Source organism: Coregonus lavaretus (genome assembly GCF_964263955.1).
Source record: "Coregonus lavaretus genome assembly, chromosome: 19".
NCBI classification, from domain to species: domain Eukaryota; kingdom Metazoa; phylum Chordata; class Actinopteri; order Salmoniformes; family Salmonidae; genus Coregonus; species Coregonus lavaretus.
Genome location: NC_140006.1, coordinates 4159743 through 4177232, shown reverse-complemented (window position 1 = coordinate 4177232; position 17490 = coordinate 4159743). Strand labels below are relative to the sequence as shown.

At 41.3% G+C, this 17490-nt stretch overlaps 1 protein-coding gene across 1 annotated transcript in view; it reads left to right on the top strand.

Annotated features, from left to right (window-relative positions):
• The window catches only part of LOC311146884 (ankyrin repeat and BTB/POZ domain-containing protein 3-A-like), a 294967-nt gene that overhangs the window by 168060 nt on the left and 109417 nt on the right, over positions 1-17490 (top strand). Inside the window, exon 3 of the mRNA XM_084183500.1 lies at positions 16420-16624. Coding sequence (XP_084039626.1) covers positions 16420-16624 — 205 coding nt within the window. The remainder of the gene's footprint in view (positions 1-16419; positions 16625-17490) is intronic.

Genomic DNA, 17490 nt, shown 5'->3' with positions numbered 1-17490 from the left:
TTGCTAGTAACAGAAGACATTCAAATACTGACTGACTATCTCTGAAACTCACTTATACTGTAGATAATAAATTTTATTATATAGAGGTAGCAATACATAGTTATAACATCTACAGATGTAAAACTTAGAGAGGATCTCATGTCAAATACTGTTGAAGAAATAAGGCTATAGGATCACCTGCCTCACCTAAAGGCCATTCTTGTGGGAAGCAGTTATAGACCACCAAGTGCTAACAGTCAGTATCTGGATAATATGTGTGAAATGCTTGATAATGTATGTGATATTAACAGAGATGTATATTTTCTGGGTAATGTAAATATTGACTGGCTTTCATCAAGCTGCCCACTCCAGAAAAAGCTTCAACCTGTAACCAGTGCCTGGAACCTGGTTCAGGTTATCAGTCAACCTACCAGGGTATTTACAAACAGCACAGTAATGAAATCATCCACATGTATTGATCACATCTTTGCTAATGCTGCAGAAATCTACTTTAAAGCAGTATCCGAATCCATTGGATGTTGTGATCACAATATAGTAGCCATTTTTAGGAAAACAATAGTTCCAAAGGCTGGACCTAATATTGTGTATAAGCGGTCCTATAAGAGGTTTTGTAGTGATTCCTATGTTTATGATGTAAAGAATATTTGCTGGTCTGTGGTGTTTAATGAGGAGCAACAAGACGCTGCACTTGACACATTTATGAAATTGCTTACTCCAGTTACTAATAAGCATGCGCCCATTAAGAAAATGACTGTAAAAACGGTTAAATCCCTGTGGATTGATGAGGAATGACATATTGCAAATTCAGATATCATGTGACTAAACTGAATAAAAAGAAGAAACTATACAATGAAACAAATAAAAAAAATATATAAAGTATGATAGTAAAAAGGTTTGGTGCACCTTAAATGAAATTTTGGGCAAAAAGGCAAACTCAGCTCCATCATTAATTGAAAAGATGGCTCACAAAACCCACTGATATAGTGAATTACTTTAATTATGTTTTTAATTTGCAAGAATAAGAACAAGCTTAGGCATGACATGCCAGCAACAAATGCCAAACCTACACATCCAAGTATAACTAACCAAATTATGAAAGACAGGTGTGAAATATTTGGCATTGGTCCTCAGATCCAAGAAAGGAATGAAGCAACAATAAAGATAAATATTATAAAAGGCAGGCTATATATGCATCAGCTTGCTAATTATACAACAAGGCCCTAATATTTCTCAAAATTAAAATCAAATTCACTAGCGTATACTTGTATCTTTGTATGCCGCATGTGCTGCCCCAGAATCTCTTCTGCTTTATCATGGTTTGAACAATGTGCGTAATTCAGTCCATATAATACAGTATAATACAATACAGTAACACAGTTCACTCTCAAAATGATTAGCCTACTGGAGCTAGTTTCATTTATTTACTCAAGAGAGCATATAGCTAGCTACATCTATGGGCTTTTATGTTTCTCTGTTGTGCGTAATATGCCTTAGCCTATATCATATACTGTATGTATGGGATAATGGCACAATCATTTTGGGCTTTTTTGGGCTTGGGCTCATTACATTTTGTTAATGTAGGGCTCAGAAATGTATTTAATATATGGCTCATCAGGCTCAGGTAGCATCAGGTTTCAATTTTCATGCTGATCAAATCTCTAATCAAATCCAGACAAATTATGTGCTTTATAATGTTTTTTAATAACGCTTCCGGTTTTGGTGGGAAATATCGGGTTACCTGGGAGAAAAGGGATTTATTCTCGGGATGGAACATTTGTAAAATACCGGGAAAATATTCAACCTCAGTGAGTGTGGAGGAGGTGAAAAAAATATTGTTGTCTATCAACAATGACAAGCCACCTGGGTCTGACAACTTGGATGGAAAATTACTGAGGATGATAGCGGACGATATTGCCACTCCTATTTGCCATCTCTTCAATCTAAGCTTACAAAAAGTGTGTGCCCTCGGGCCTGGAGGGAAGCAAAAGTCATTCCGCTACCCAAGAATAGTAAATCACCCTTTTTTTACTAGCTCAAATGGGGCGGCAGGTAGCTGTCGATGTGCCCTTGAGCAAGGCACTTAACCCTAATTGCTCCTGTAAGTCGCTCTGGATAAGAGCGTCTGCTAAATGACTAAAATGTAATGTAAATGTAAATAGGCAACCAATCAGCCTGTTACCAACCCTTAGTAAACTGTTGGTAAAAATGGTGTTTGACCAGATACAATGCTATTTTACAGTAAATACATTAGCAACAGACTTTCAGCATGCTTATAGGGAAGGACATTCAACATGCACGGCACTTACACAACAGAATGATGATTGGCTGAGATACATTGATATTAAAAAAATTCTGGGAGCTGTTTTGTTAGAACTGTAACATTGGTAAAAACGTATATGTTATGGCTTTACACCCCTTCTATATTGTGGATCGAGAGTTACCTGTCTAACAGAACACAGAGGGTGATCTTTAATGGTAGCCTCTCCAACATAATCCAGGTAGAATCAGGCATTCCCCAGGGCAGTTGTATAGGCCCCTTACTTAAAAAAAATTAAAAAAAACTTTACTAATGACCTGCAACTGGCTCTGAGTAAAGCCAGTGCGTCTATGTATGCAGATGACTCAACACTATACACGTCAGCTACTATAGCAGGTGAAATCACTGCAACAATTAACAAAGAGATGCAGTTAGTTTCAGAATGAGTGTCAATAAATAATTTAGTCCTAAATATTTCAAAAACTAAAAGCATTGTTTTTGGGAAAAATCATTAACTAACACTAAACCTGAACTAAATATTGTATTGAATAATGTGGAAATTCAGCAAATTGAGGAGACTAAACTCTTTGGAGTAACCCTGGATTGTAAACTGATATGGTCAAAACAAATTGATGCAACAGTAGCTAAGATGGGGAGAGGTATTTCCATAATAAAGTGTTGCTCTGCCTTCGTAACAACAATATCAACAAGACAGGTCCTACAGGCCCGAGTTTTGTCGCACCTGGACTACTGCCAATGCATGTGGTCCAGTGCCACAAAGATGGATTTGGGAAAATTACAACTGGCCCAGAACAGGGCAGCACGGCTGGCCCTTAAATGTACACGGAGAGCTAACATTAATAAAATGCATGTCAATCTCTCATGTTTCAAAGTAGAGGAGAGATTGACTTCATCACTACATGTTTTTGTAAGAAATAGTGACATGTTGAAAACACCGAGCTGTCTGTTTAAACTAATTAAACTACTAGCACACAGCTCGGACACCCATGCATACCCCACAAGACATACCACCAGAGGTCTCTGTACAGTCCCCAAGTCCAGTATGGAAAGTACACAGTACTACATAGAGCCATGGCTACATGGAACTCTATTCCACATTAAGTAACTCACTCAAGCAGTACAATCAGATTAAAAAACAGATACAAATACATCTTATGGAACAGCGAGGACTGTGAAAAGTCACACACACACACACACAAATACAAACACACACATACACACATAACATACACTATGCACAAATGTACCTCTGGATTGTGTGTTGTAGTAGAGTAGTGGCCAGAGGGCACACACTTAATGTATTGTGAAATCTGTTGTAAAACGTATTTTATTGTTTAATGTTTTTATTATAGTGTATTTTACTGCCTTAATTTTTGCTGGACCCCATAAATAATACAAATACAAAAATAGGGGATGATGGTGCTGGAACCTCCGAAGCCAGGAGGGCAAAGCTATTCGACAACTGGATTTGGGCCGTTCTTCCCAACACCAAAGAATCCCCACGCGCCACTGGCTTCTTCCCTCCATTTGGCCTACGGCGGGTGACGTGCTTCCATGGTTTGGCAGCAGGAATGGTGACAGTATCATCCACTAAATCCATTAGAAGTGATGATCCCACTCATTAAAATGCAAATCAATTCATAACATTTTTGACATGCGTTTTTCTGGATTTTTTTATTCTGTCTCTCACTGTTCAAATAAACCTACCATTAAAATTATAGACTGATAATTTCTTTGTCAGTGGGCAAACATACAAAATCAGCAGGGGATCAAATACTTTTTTTCCCTCACTGTATACATGCCTTCGGTAAATACACCCAAAATAAAAAACATTTAAAAAATGAAATATACTATTCAGTCTCAAACAAATTCGTGCACTCGCTCTCGTGCACTCGTAGGGGCATCTGCCAGGATAACTTTGGCACCTTTTGGAAACAGAAGATGCTCTACAGAGAGGATGGGTTCCATCCAAATCATCTTGGTGCCTGGACCCTGTCCTCTCATTTCAAGGCTGCGCTGAGACATTAAGTTATAAACACCCCAAGTTCTGCTCAGGTAATCCAAATCATAAATTATCAGCATTATCATCAAACTGCAGGCCTGCAACAGGTAACCATCACTGACTCTTGTAATCCATGTCCTCGCTCAAAACATAGGCCCAATGTTACAGTTCTAGACAATCTTGTATCTAAACCAATTCAAGCTAGCCCTATCGTATTTCCTAATAAGGGGTTACCAACTGAGCATAGTATGCTTGTATTAGAGACCCCGTCTGATCTGAAATCCTGCAGCTGCGGCATTGGACTGATTCATGTACAGTGGGGGAAAAAAGTATTTAGTCAGCCACCAATTGTGCAAGTTCTCCCACTTAAAAAGATGAGAGAGGCCTGTAATTTTCATCATAGGTACACGTCAACTATGACAGACAAAATGAGAAAAAAAAATCCAGAAAATCACATTGAAGGATTTTTAATGAATTTATTTGCAAATGATGGTGGAAAATAAGTATTTGGTCAATAACAAACGTTTCTCAATACTTTGTTATATACCCTTTGTTGGCAATGACACAGGTCAAACGTTTTCTGTAAGTCTTCACAAGGTTTTCACACACTGTTGCTGTTATTTTGGCCCATTCCTCCATGCAGATCTCCTCTAGAGCAGTGATGTTTTGGGGCTGTCGCTGGGCAACACAGACTTTCAACTCCCTCCAAAGATTTTCTATGGGGTTGAGATCTGGAGACTGGCTAGGCCACTCCAGGACCTTGAAATGCTTCTTACGAAGCCACTCCTTTGTTGCCCGGGCGGTGTGTTTGGGATCATTGTCATGCTGAAAGACCCAGCCACGTTTAATCTTCAATGCCCTTACTGATGGAAGGAGGTTTTCACTCAAAATCTCACGATACATGGCCCCATTCATTCTTTACTTTACACGGATCAGTCGTCCTGGTCCCTTTGCAGAAAAACAGCCCCAAAGCATGATGTTTCCACCCTCATGCTTCATAGTAGGTGTGGTGTTCTTTGGATGCAACTCAGCATTATTTGTCCTCCAAACACGACGAGTTGAGTTTTTACCAAAAAGTTATATTTTGGTTTCATCTGACCATATGACATTCTCCCAATCCTCTTCTGGATCATCCAAATGCACTCTAGCAAACTTCAGACGGGCCTGGACATGTACTGTCTTAAGCAGGGGGACACGTCTGGCACTGCAGGATTTGAGTCCCTGGCGGCGTAGTGTGTTACTGATGGTAGGCTTTGTTACTTTGGTCCCAGCTCTCTGCAGGTCATTCACTAGGTCCCCCTGTGTGGTTCTGGGATTTTTGCTCACCGTTCTTGTGATCATTTTGACCCCACGGGGTGAGATCTTGCGTGGAGCCCCAGATCGAGGGAGATTGTCAGTGGTCTTGTATGTCTTCCATTTCCTAATAATTGCTCCCACAGTTGATTTCTTCAAACCAAGCTCCTTAGCTATTGCAGATTCAGTCTTCCCAGCCTGGTGCAGGTCTACAATTTTGTTTCTGGTGTCCTTTGACAGCTCTTTGGTCTTGGCCATAGTGGAGTTTGGAGTGTGACTGTTTGAGGTTGTGGACAGGTGTCTTTTATACTGATAACAAGTTCAAACAGGTGCCATTAATACAGGTAACGAGTGGAGGACAGAGGAGCCTCTTAAAGAAGAAGTTACAGGTCTGTGAGAGCTAGAAATCTTGCTTGTTTGTAGGTGACCAAATACTTATTTCCCACCATAATTTGCAAATAAATTCATTAAAAATCCTACAATGTGATTTTCTGGAGTTTTTTTCCTCAATTTGTCTGTCATAGTTGACGTGCACCTATGATTACAGGCCTCTCTCATCTTTTTAAGTGGAAGAACTTGCACAATTGGTGGCTGACTAAATACTTTTTTTTCCTCCACTGTAAATGGCAGAATCTTGATCATGAACATTTATTTTATTATAACTCTGGCTTCTCAAACCAACGTGGACATTCTGATAATAACTTAAACTTGGCTACGTAAGACTGTGCCGGATACTGATGTGTCTCTGGCTGGTTACAATGTTTTTAGATCTGACAGAGTTGGCTGAGGTGTCGCCATATTTTCAAAGGACAGCTTAAATGTTTCTCTATCTCTCACTACCTCTGTCCCTAATCAATGTTAATGCCTCTGTCCTTAAGCAAATGTAATGCCTTGGTAATAATGTCCAATTTACGCTAGTGGGAATTTATCGCCCTCCCTCTGCCTCAACAGGTGCTCTTAGCCAATTGTCTAACTTGCTATCTAACTATGCTAAATCTGAAATCTGGGTGACCTTAATCTGTATTGGTTGATGCCAGCTTCTGATAGGCTGAAAGAGATCTGCATTGTTTTAAATCAAACTAAGTTGATAACAGAACCAACACGCCCCAACTTTAAACACCCCTCAAGTATACAGCCAATGGAATTTTTGCTAATGAGTTCAGTGACCATTGTCCTGTTGCCTGCATAAGAGATGCAAAGCTACCTAAATCTCGCTCTCGCATTATTACAAATTATAGGAATTTTATTGAGCAACAATTATTGTCTGATCTGGGATTGTGTGAATGGGGGCTTTTGTTAGAAATCTCTGACTCGGATATGGCCCTACATTGTTTTGCTTCTTTGCTAAATTCTATTGCAGATAAGCATGCTCCCTTCACGAAACTAAGGGTAAGGGATAGAGCTAATCCCTGGTTCACACATTAACTATCAGAGAAACTTCAGGTGGGAAATGTAGCTTGTGTTAAAGCTAGGGTGACTGATTCTACGTCTGACTGGCAGTCTTTCAGACGCTTGAGAAAGAGATGTCTATCCCTGGTTAGAAAGCAAAATTGACACACACTACATGGCCAAAAGTGGAAACCCCTTCAAATTAGTGGGTTCAGCTTTTTCAGCCACACCCGTTGCTGACAGGTGCATAAAATCGAGCACACAGCTATACAATCTCCATTGACAAACATTGCAGTAGAATGGCCTGTACTGAAGAGCTCAGTGACTTTCAACGTGGCACAGTCATAGGATGCCACCTTTCCAACAAGTCAGTTCGTCAAATTTCTGCCCTGCTAGAGCTGCCCCGGTCATCTGTAAGTGCTGTTATTGTGAAGTGGAAATGTCTAGGAGCAACAACGGCTCAGCCGCGAAGTTGTAGGCCACACAAGCTCACAGAACAGGACCGCCGAGTGCTGAAGCGTGTAAAAATCGTCTGTCCTCGGTTGCAACACTCAGTACCGAGTTCCAAACTGCCTCTGGAAGCAACGTCAGCACAAGAACTGTTCGTAGGGAGCTTCATGAAATGGATTTCCATGGCTGAGCAACCGCACGCAAGCCTAAGATCACCATGTGCGATGCCAAGCGTCGTCTGGAGTGGTGTAAAGCTCGCCGCCATTGGACTCTGGAGCAGTTCTCTAGAGTGATGAATCACGCTTCACTATCTGGCTGTCCGACAGATGAATCTGGATTTGGCGGATGCCAGGAGAACGCTACCTGCCCCAATCTATAGTACTAACTGTAAAGTTTGGTGGAGTATGAATAATGGTCTGGGGCTGTTTTCCAGTGAAGAGAAATCTTAACGCTTCAGCATACAATGACATTCTAGACGATTCTGTGCTTCCAACTTTGTGACAACAGTTTGGGGAAGGCCCTTTCCTGTTTCAGCATGACAATGCCCCCGTGCACAAAGCGAGGCTCATAAAGAAATGGTTTGTCGAGATCGGTGTGGAAGAACTTGACTGGCCTGCACAGAGCCCTGACCTCAACCCCATTGAACGCCTTTGGGAGGAATTGGAACGCCGACTGTGAGCTAGGCTTAATTGCCCAACATCTGTGCCCGACCTCACTGATGCTCTTGTGGCTGAATAGAAGCAAGTCCCCGCAGCAATGTTCCAACATCTAGTGGAAAGCCTTCCCAGAAGAGTGGAGGCTGTTATAGCAGCAAATGGGGGACCAACTCCATATTAATGCCCCTGATTTTGGAATGAAATGTTTGACGAGCATACTTTTGGCCATGTAGTGTATTTTTCAACTGTGTATATGAGAATGGTGGGAATCCAGCTTCCTTGTGGAAGGTTGTCAAATCTCTGAAACAAAACTCCATTACATTTACATTTTAGCAGACGCTCTTATCCAGAGCGACTTACAGTTTAGTAATTGCATACATTATTTTATTTTTCATACTGGCCCCCCGTGGGAATTGAACCCACAACCCTGGTGTTGCAAACGCCATGCTCTACCAACTGAGCTACATCCCTGCCAGCCATTCCCTCCCCTCCATCCCCTCATTACCCTGGCAGGTTATGACAGCCTCTGGTCCCATAATAGATAAGATGGACATTTATGGTGCTTTTAATAACCACTTTGCATCAGCGGGCCAGCTATTTAATAAAATAGCTTCTGAAAACTCTGATTCCAGCAGAGGGAGGTATTTATTCACATCGAGCCAGGTTGCAAAAAATGATATATTCCCAGATACACATCTAATTTTCACTTCAACCATTTGATGTCTATGATGTACTGAGTGGCGCAGTGGTCTAAGGCACTGCATCACAGTGCTAACTGTGCCACTAGAGATCCTGGTTTGAATCCAGGCTCTGTCGCAGCCGGCCTCGACCGGGAGACTCATGGACGGCGCACAATTGGCCCAGCGTCGTCCAGGGTAGGGGAGGGAATGGCCGGCAGGGATGTAGCTCAGTTGATAGAGCATGGCGTTTGCAACGCCAGGGTTGTGGGTTTGATTCCCACGGGGGGCCAGTATAAAAAAAAAAATGTATTCACTAACTGTAAGTTGCTCTGGATAAGAGCGTCTGCTAAATGACTAAAATGTACTAAGTGCCTTATTGATGTAAAGAAAAATACACTAAGGCTGACTTACTTGATCCCTTTTTGCTACAGCTGTCTGCCCCACTTATTGCAGAATTATTAACCTATATTGTTTACTTGACAATTGTTTCTGGGGTATCCCTAAAATCATGAAAAATGGCACAAGTCCACCGTACAATTTCCAAGCTATCTTGCCTTGCCATAGTTTTAGAGTCCCTGGCCAACTCTCAGCTTAGAACTTTTTAAACTTCTCATTCTATTCTTAACCCTTGGCCTACAATGTCCTCGCCCCCCTTGGAAATGTAATTAACATAATACAAAAAATCCCCATCAAAATCCATCTGTTTAGGCGAGAGATATATGTTTATTTTGCATGGGCTGCATCTCAATCCATCACATTCGCCCATATCGCCCTTCTTCATCTGCGGTGAAAGGTGTCAGAGCTAGAGCAGTGTTTATATTTGCGTAATGTACAAATATGTGCATATTTAACCTCTACGGGATCGGTGTCCCGTATACGGGACGGTTGAGCTAATGAGCGCTAATGTGATAAGCATGACTGTTGTAAGTAACAGCAAACTTTCAAGGACATAGACATGTCTTATATGGGCAGAAAGCTTAACTTTTTGTTAATCTAACTGCACTGTCCAATTTACAGTAGCTATTACAGTTAAAAAATAACATTCTATTGTTTGAGGAGAGTGCACAACAACAACAAACTTATCACGGCAACTGGTTTGATACAGTCACCTCTGAAGGGAAATAATGTAATTACATTCAGTAATCTTTCTCTGATTTGTCATCCTAAGGGTCCCAGAGATAACATGAAGCATAGTTAAAAATAAAAATAAATCCATTTTTATATTCAAATTTAGGAACTAGGTTCTACAGTTTGAACCCCTGCTGTCTCTGGCTCCACACCCACCCCGCCCGGCCATCTACAGTTGAAGTCGGAAGTTTACATACAATTAGGTTGGAGTCATTAAAACTTGTTTTTCAACCAGTCCACAAATTTCTTGTTAACAAACTATAGATTTGGCAAGTCGGTTAGGACATATACTTTGAGCATGACACTTAATTTTTCCAACAATTGTTTACAGACATATCATTTCACTTATAATTCACTGTATCACAATTCCAGTGGGTCAGAAGTTTACATACACTAAGCTGACTGTGCCTTTAAATAGCTTGGAAAATTCCAGAAAATTATGTCATGGCTTTAGAAGCTTCTGATATGCTAATTGACATAATTTGAGTCCAAATGCCTGAAAGTACTACGTTCATCTGTACAAACAATAGTATGCAAGTATAAACACCATGGGACCACAGAGCCGTCATACCGCTCAGGAAGGAGATGCGTTCTGTCTCCTAGAGATGAACATACTTTGGTGCAAAAAGTGCAAATCAATCCCAGAACAACAGCAAAGGACCTTGTGAAGATGCTGGAGGAAACAGTTACAAAAGTATCTATATCCACAGTAAAACGAGTCCTATATCGACATAACCTGAAAGGCTGTTCAGCAAGGAAGAAGCCACTGCTCCAAAACCGCCATAAAAAAGCCAGACTACGGTTTACAACTGCAAATGGGGACAAAGATCGTACTTTTTGGAGAAATGTCCTCTGGTCTGATGAAACAAAAATAGAACTGTTTGGCCACAATGACCACCATTACGTTTGGAGGAAATAGGGGGCAGCTTGCAAACTGAAGAACACCATCCCAACCGTGAAGCACGGGGGTGGCAGCATCATGCTGTGGGGGTGCTTTGCTGCAGGAGGGACTGGTGCACTTCACAAAATAGATGGCATCATGAGGAAGGAAAATTATGTGGATATATTGAAGCAACATCTCAAGACATCAGTCAGGAAGTTAAAGCTTGGTATCAAATGGATCTTCCAAATGGACAATGACCCAAGCATACATCCAAAGTTGTTGCAAAATGGCTTAAGGACAACAAAGTAAACTATTGGAGTGGCCATCACAAAGCCCTGACCTCAATCCTATAGAAAATATGTGGGCAGAACAGAAAAAGCTTGTGTGAGCAAGGAGACCTATAAACCTGACTCAGTTACACCAGCTCTGTCAGGAAAAATTCACCCAACTTATTGTGGGAAACAATTTAAAGGCAATGCTAACAAATACTAATTTAGTGTATGTAAACTTCTGACCCACTGGGAATGTGATGAAAGAAAAAAAAGCTGAATTAAATCATTCTCTCTACTATTTTTCTGACATTTCACATTCTTAAAATAAAGTGGTGATCCTAACTGACCTAAGACAGGGAATTTTTACTAGGATTAAATGTCAGGAATTGTGAAAAACTGAGTTTAAATGTACACTGCTCAAAAAAATAAAGGGAACACTTAAACAACACCATGTAACTCCAAGTCAATCACACTTCTGTGAAATCAAACTGTCCACTTAGGAAGCAACACTGATTGACAATAAATGTCACATGCTGTTGTGCAAATGGAATAGACAACAGGTGGAAATTATAGGCAATTAGCAAGACACCCCCAATAAAGGACTGCTTTTGCAGTTGGTGACCACAGACCACTTCTCAGTTCCTATGCTTCCTGGCTGATGTTTTGGTCACTTTTGAATGCTGGCGGTGCTTTCACTCTAGTGGTAGAATGAGACGGAGTCTACAACCCACACAAGTGGCTCAGGTAGTGCAGCTCATCCAGGATGGCACATCAATGCGAGCTGTGGCAAGAAGGTTTGCTGTGTCTGTCAGCGTAGTGTCCAGAGCATGGAAGCGCTACCAGGAGACAGGCCAGTACATCAGGAGACGTGGAGGAGGCCGTAGGAGGGCAACAACCCAGCAGCAGGACCGCTACCTCCGCCTTTGTGCAAGGAGGAGTAGGAGGAGCACTGCCAGAGCCCTGCAAAATGACCTCCAGCAGGCCACAAATGTGCATGTGTTTGCTCAAACGGTCAGAAACAGACTCCATGAGGGTGGTATGAGGGCCCGACGTCCACAGGTGGGGGATGTGCTTACAGCCCAACACCGTGCAGGACGTTTGGCATTTGCCAGAGAACACCAAGATTGGCAAATTCGCCACTGGCGCCCTGTGCTCTTCACAGATGAAAGCAGGTTCACATTGAGCACATGTGATAGACGTGACAGAGTCTGGAGACGCCGTGGAGAACGTTCTGCTACCTGCAACATCCTCCAGCATGTCCGGTTTGGCGGTGGGTCAGTCATGGTGTGGGGTGGCATTTCTTTGGGGGGCTGCACAGCCCTCCATGTGCTCGCCAGAGGTAGCCTGACTGCCATTAGGTACCGAGATAAGATCCTCAGACCCCTTGAGAGACCATATGCTGGTGCGGTTGGCCCTGGGTTCCTCCTAATGCAAGACAATGCTAGACCTCATGTGGCTGGAGTGTGTCAGCAGTTCCTGCAAGAGGAAGGCATTGATGCTATGGACTGGCCTGCCCGTTCCCCAGACCTGAATCCAATTGAGTACATCTGGGACATCATGTCTCGCTCCATCCACCAACGCCACGTTGCACCACAGACTTTCCAGGAGTTGGCGGATGCTTTAGTCCAGGTCTGGGAGGAGATCCCTCAGGAGACCATCCGCCACCTCATCAGGAGCATGCCCAGGCATTGTAGGGAGGTCACACAGGCACGTGGAGGCCACACACACTACTGAGCCTCATTTTGACTTGTTTTAAGGACATTACATCAAAGTTGGATCAGCCTGTAGTGTGGTTTTCCACTTTAATTTTGAGGGTGACTCCAAATCCAGACCTCCATGGGTTGATAAATTTGATTTCCATTGATAATTTTTGTGTGAATTTGTGGTCAGCACATTCAACTATGTAAAGAAAAAAGTATTTAATACGATTATTTCATACATTCAGATCTAGGATGTGCTGTTTAAGTGTTCCCTTTATTTTTTTGAGCAGTGTATTTGGCTAAGGTGTATGTAAACTTCCGACTTCAATTCCTCATGCATGTAATCATTAACTTCTAGTGTAGGCAGTATTTCAAGCTAGAATCCAACAGTCCCCCCTTTTTGAATAGTACCTCTATACTGTTCAACATTACATACACTTTGAAATTATTTATAAATGAACAGAAAATAAAACATGATTAACATTCTCAGTTGATTAGTATATTTACACCTCCGAGACTTATGGTCTCTGATCTATAATCACACTATGCACATTCTTATTCCCCCCTCTCGTCGTACAACTGATAAGGACATTTTAGCTGTAGCTTTTGACTTCCTCCATTTCAGCTGGAGCTTTTGACTTTCTCCTTTTCCTCCTTCTGGTTCCTAAGAGAGTGATAGCACATGACTTGAAACGCAAAAAGAAACACAAAACACAACAAGTATTAATAATGCGTTAAGCTATGCATAATTATATATGCAAAGAAAAAATGAAGTTTGATAACATGACGATTCCCACTCTCTCTTAGCCTGACTTTATACCTTCAGGATACTGTTCTGCTGGTGTCCACAAAAATTAAGGCCCTAAAAAACCTCCTCATGCTTTTAACCAGTCTTCCCCCATTAGGCTACAGGATACAAAAACTGTGATAACGGCATATAATTTTCACTTCGCTCCCCATCTTCTTCTTCCTCCATGGCCACCCAATATACATGTGCTGTGACCTTAATCAACTTTACCTCATCTTGAGGCAAATCAGCACATGTTTAAATGTATTTGGCTAATGTGTATGAAAACTTCTGACTTCAACTGTAGATGTGTGAAAGTTAGTGTATAAGCTAAAGATCCATAATGTATGACATTCCTGGGAGTGTGTAAACTTACATTTTGTATTACCATATCATTTTTGTATGTTCTCTATAGTTATGTACTTCAAAATGTATCAATTGACCAATTTGGCACATTGAGGCAGACTTGATGCATTTACATTTACAAATTGGTGCATTCAACTTAGGATAGCCAGTGGGACAACCACCTTTAAAAATATAATAATATGGGGGGGTGGGGGAGGGGGGGGGGGGGGTAGAAGGATTACTGTTATACTATTCCAGGTATTCCTTAAAGAGGTAGGGTTTCAAGTGTCTCCGGAAGGTGGTCAGTGACTCCGCTGTCCTGGCGTCGTGGGGGAGCTTGTTCCACCATTGGGGTGCCAGAGCAGCGAATAGCTTTGACTGGGCTGAGCGGGAACTGTGCTTCCGTAGAGGTAGGGGGGCTAGCAGGCCAAAGTGTTTCCTTTTAAATAGTATCAAGAATATGCATATCCTTGCTTCAAGTCCTGAGCTACAGGTAGTTAGATTTGGGTATGTCATTTTAGGTGAAAATTGAAAAAAAGGGTCAGAGACCATCTAATTTGCCCATTTTTTTTTGTTATCTAAACATTTTAATACAACAAAGTATTAAAATGGTGAATAAGCTGGATGTGGAGGTCCTGGCCTGGCGTAGCTACACATGGTCTGCGGTTGTGAGGCCGGTTGGACGTACTGCCAAATTCTCTAAAACGACATTGGAGGCAGCTTATGGTAGAGAAATTAACTTTGAAATTATCTGGCAACAGCTCCGGTGGACATTCCTGCAGTCATCATGCCAATTGCACGCTCCCTCAAACAGACATCTGTTGCATTGTGTTGTGTGACATAACTGCACATTTTAAAGTGGTATTTTATTGTCCCTAGCACAAGGTGCACCTGTGTAATGATCATGCTGTTTAATCAGCTTCTTGATATACCACACCTGTCAGGTGGATGGATTATATTGGCAATGTAGAAATGATCACTAATAGGGATGTAAACAAATTTGTGCACAACATTTGAGAGAAATAAGCTTTTTGGAACATTCCTCAAATTTTTTATTTTAGCTCATGAAACATGTGACCTTTACATGTTGAGTTCATATTTTTGTTCAGTATATATTTGTGTCACATTCACCTGACAAGGCATCACATCCTACTAAAGTGTGGTGCCTTGCCTTAAATACACAGAAAATAGGCATTTAAATACAAATACTTAAATAAGCATGTAGGTGTCTGCGCGCCCATGTGTTTGTGTGCATGTGTGCACGTGCTTGCGTATGCATGGTTTTTTGCTACAGACCATTAATTTCATTTGCTGTAATAGTCTCTGATTTTTTAAAGAACAATTGTATTGGTTTTTCCTTTTTTTGCCCCAAGAACATTGAATGTTCCAGTAAACTAAGTAAATAATTAGATCGATGATGCAATTAATATGTCTGAGAAATTGCCTATTGAGGCCAGACAGCAGTGTTTTCTCTCTCAAAACAGACCCATTATTCTAAAATACATCACTACTGACCTCATCAATATACACCTTTGTGAAGTTGCCAAATGTTGGCAGAAAGACTTACTACTCTACACTTGTATTTGAGGGATTGAATTTCACGGTTTCTGTATGTGTTTGCGTGATTAGAAGTGCAGAGCTCATATTTATTTATTTATTCTCCTAATCCTGGAGGATACAGTCCAAGTTCACTGCAGTATTGGAGTATAAGCAATTAAAATGACTATCTTCGTTTTGAGCCAGCAATTTGCCAGATATCAGGAGTTGTGTGGGTGTGTGAATGAGTAATTGTATTGTGAGTAGGTGTGTGACTGAGAAATCACTTGAATGAGGGAGTGTGTGAGGGCTTTAGCAAGGGAGTGTGTGAGCATTTATGTATTGTAAGGGAATGACGTGCCATAGAGAATGATAGTATCTCATTGTCTCGTAGAGTGATGTTAGGAGTCAAGTAGTAGGCAGATTAGAAACTCTTTATATATACAGTAGTATCTCTTGACAAATATTAATGTATGTTAGCCCTGCTGCTGAATCTGAGATGGGGGTGGGGGGTCTTCTAGTGCAGTGGATCAATGTAAATGATTATTTTTGATGAATCATGATTTCGCGAAGGGATAATTGAAGTGGGGCAGGGAAAGTTCTCTAGTGGTGCACAATAAATGTTGCTAACTTGCAAAATAGTTGCATTGAAAGCATTGTCAGGAACCTCCATATTGTAATTCAGTGCATTGCATTACAAACACAGATGGACGTCTCTGACAGGGAGGGGGATAGGCTTTGTCAGAATCTTTGAGAGGGGAGGTACTTGTCTGCTGATTTTGTTCAGTACATATTTGAACACCTCGACCCCCAGAAACCAAATTGAGTAGTTGGCCAGAGCACACAAGATTTGATATGGGTTCTGAGATGAAACAGGTATTATAAAGCTATTACATAGGCTTTAAAGTTTATACCCTATGTGTGAATACACTATACACAATATAATAACTTTTTTGTTCGTCCTCAAGGTAAACAAATGTACATCCAAAAGTCAAGATTTTTTGTTTTTGTCCCTTCTAGGTGATTTGGTGTCACGGGCCATGCACCATCTCCAGCCATTGCACATTAAGAACCATAGCAACGGCACGCCGGTCGACCAGAAGAGCGGCTCGGTGCACTGGGAGCCTGAGGCTCTCTACACCCTCTGCTATTTCATGCAATGTCCCCAGATAGAGTGGGAGAACCCCAAAGTGGAGCCCTCCAAAGTCACCCTGCAGACCGAGAGGTGAGTCCAACCTTGCTCTCAAACATCAAAGATGTGGCATCATTTATTTAAGGTGGCCAGTCATTTACATACATACATACATACATACATACGTACATAGGTGCTTGTTAAATATGTGTGTGGAGCACTAGCAATGGAAAACAATGTAAATCTCACTTATTTGCTCCTTTGTGGCTCAGTTAGTAAGAACGTGGCACTACCCATACTACACTCTTAGATGTAAAGGTGCCTGGAAGAACCTTTTGGGTTGCTTCACCGGTGGAACCTTTCCAGTTGAAAAAGGTTCCTTGAGGAACTCCTGTGTAAAGGTTCAAACCTGAACCTTTTCGTGATGGGAGGGGTTCATTTTGAACCTTTTTAATAATATATTGTAGCGGTGACAGCCTATCAGATTGGTGGTGTGGCTTTCAGACAGTTATTTTTGGTCACTCGTTAGCATAAATGTTCTTCCTGTTTATCATGTTACATTTGTACACTGCTAATTAAAATGTTCCTTGAATATTGATTAATATTACATATTGGAATGTAATATTACTGATTTCAAACAAAGTGGTAATTATTCCTACATTTCCATAGGCTATAGCAAAAATCATACACATCTGTTACCTTCATTAAAGCTACAAAACTGTCAGTGTTGAAGCTTAACATTAGATGACAACAGAACAGATTAACAGGAATGACATTTAAGCTAACGGGTGGCCCCCAAAAATGTTATCTTAAAGCCACGCCCCTACTAAGCTACACCTCCACTCCAGGGTTCCTCCAGGAACCCGTTGCTACATTAAACCATTAAAGGTTCCTCCAAGAACCTCTCAACTAACCGAAGGTTCAAATATGAACCATTGACTAAAACGCATATTGGCCAG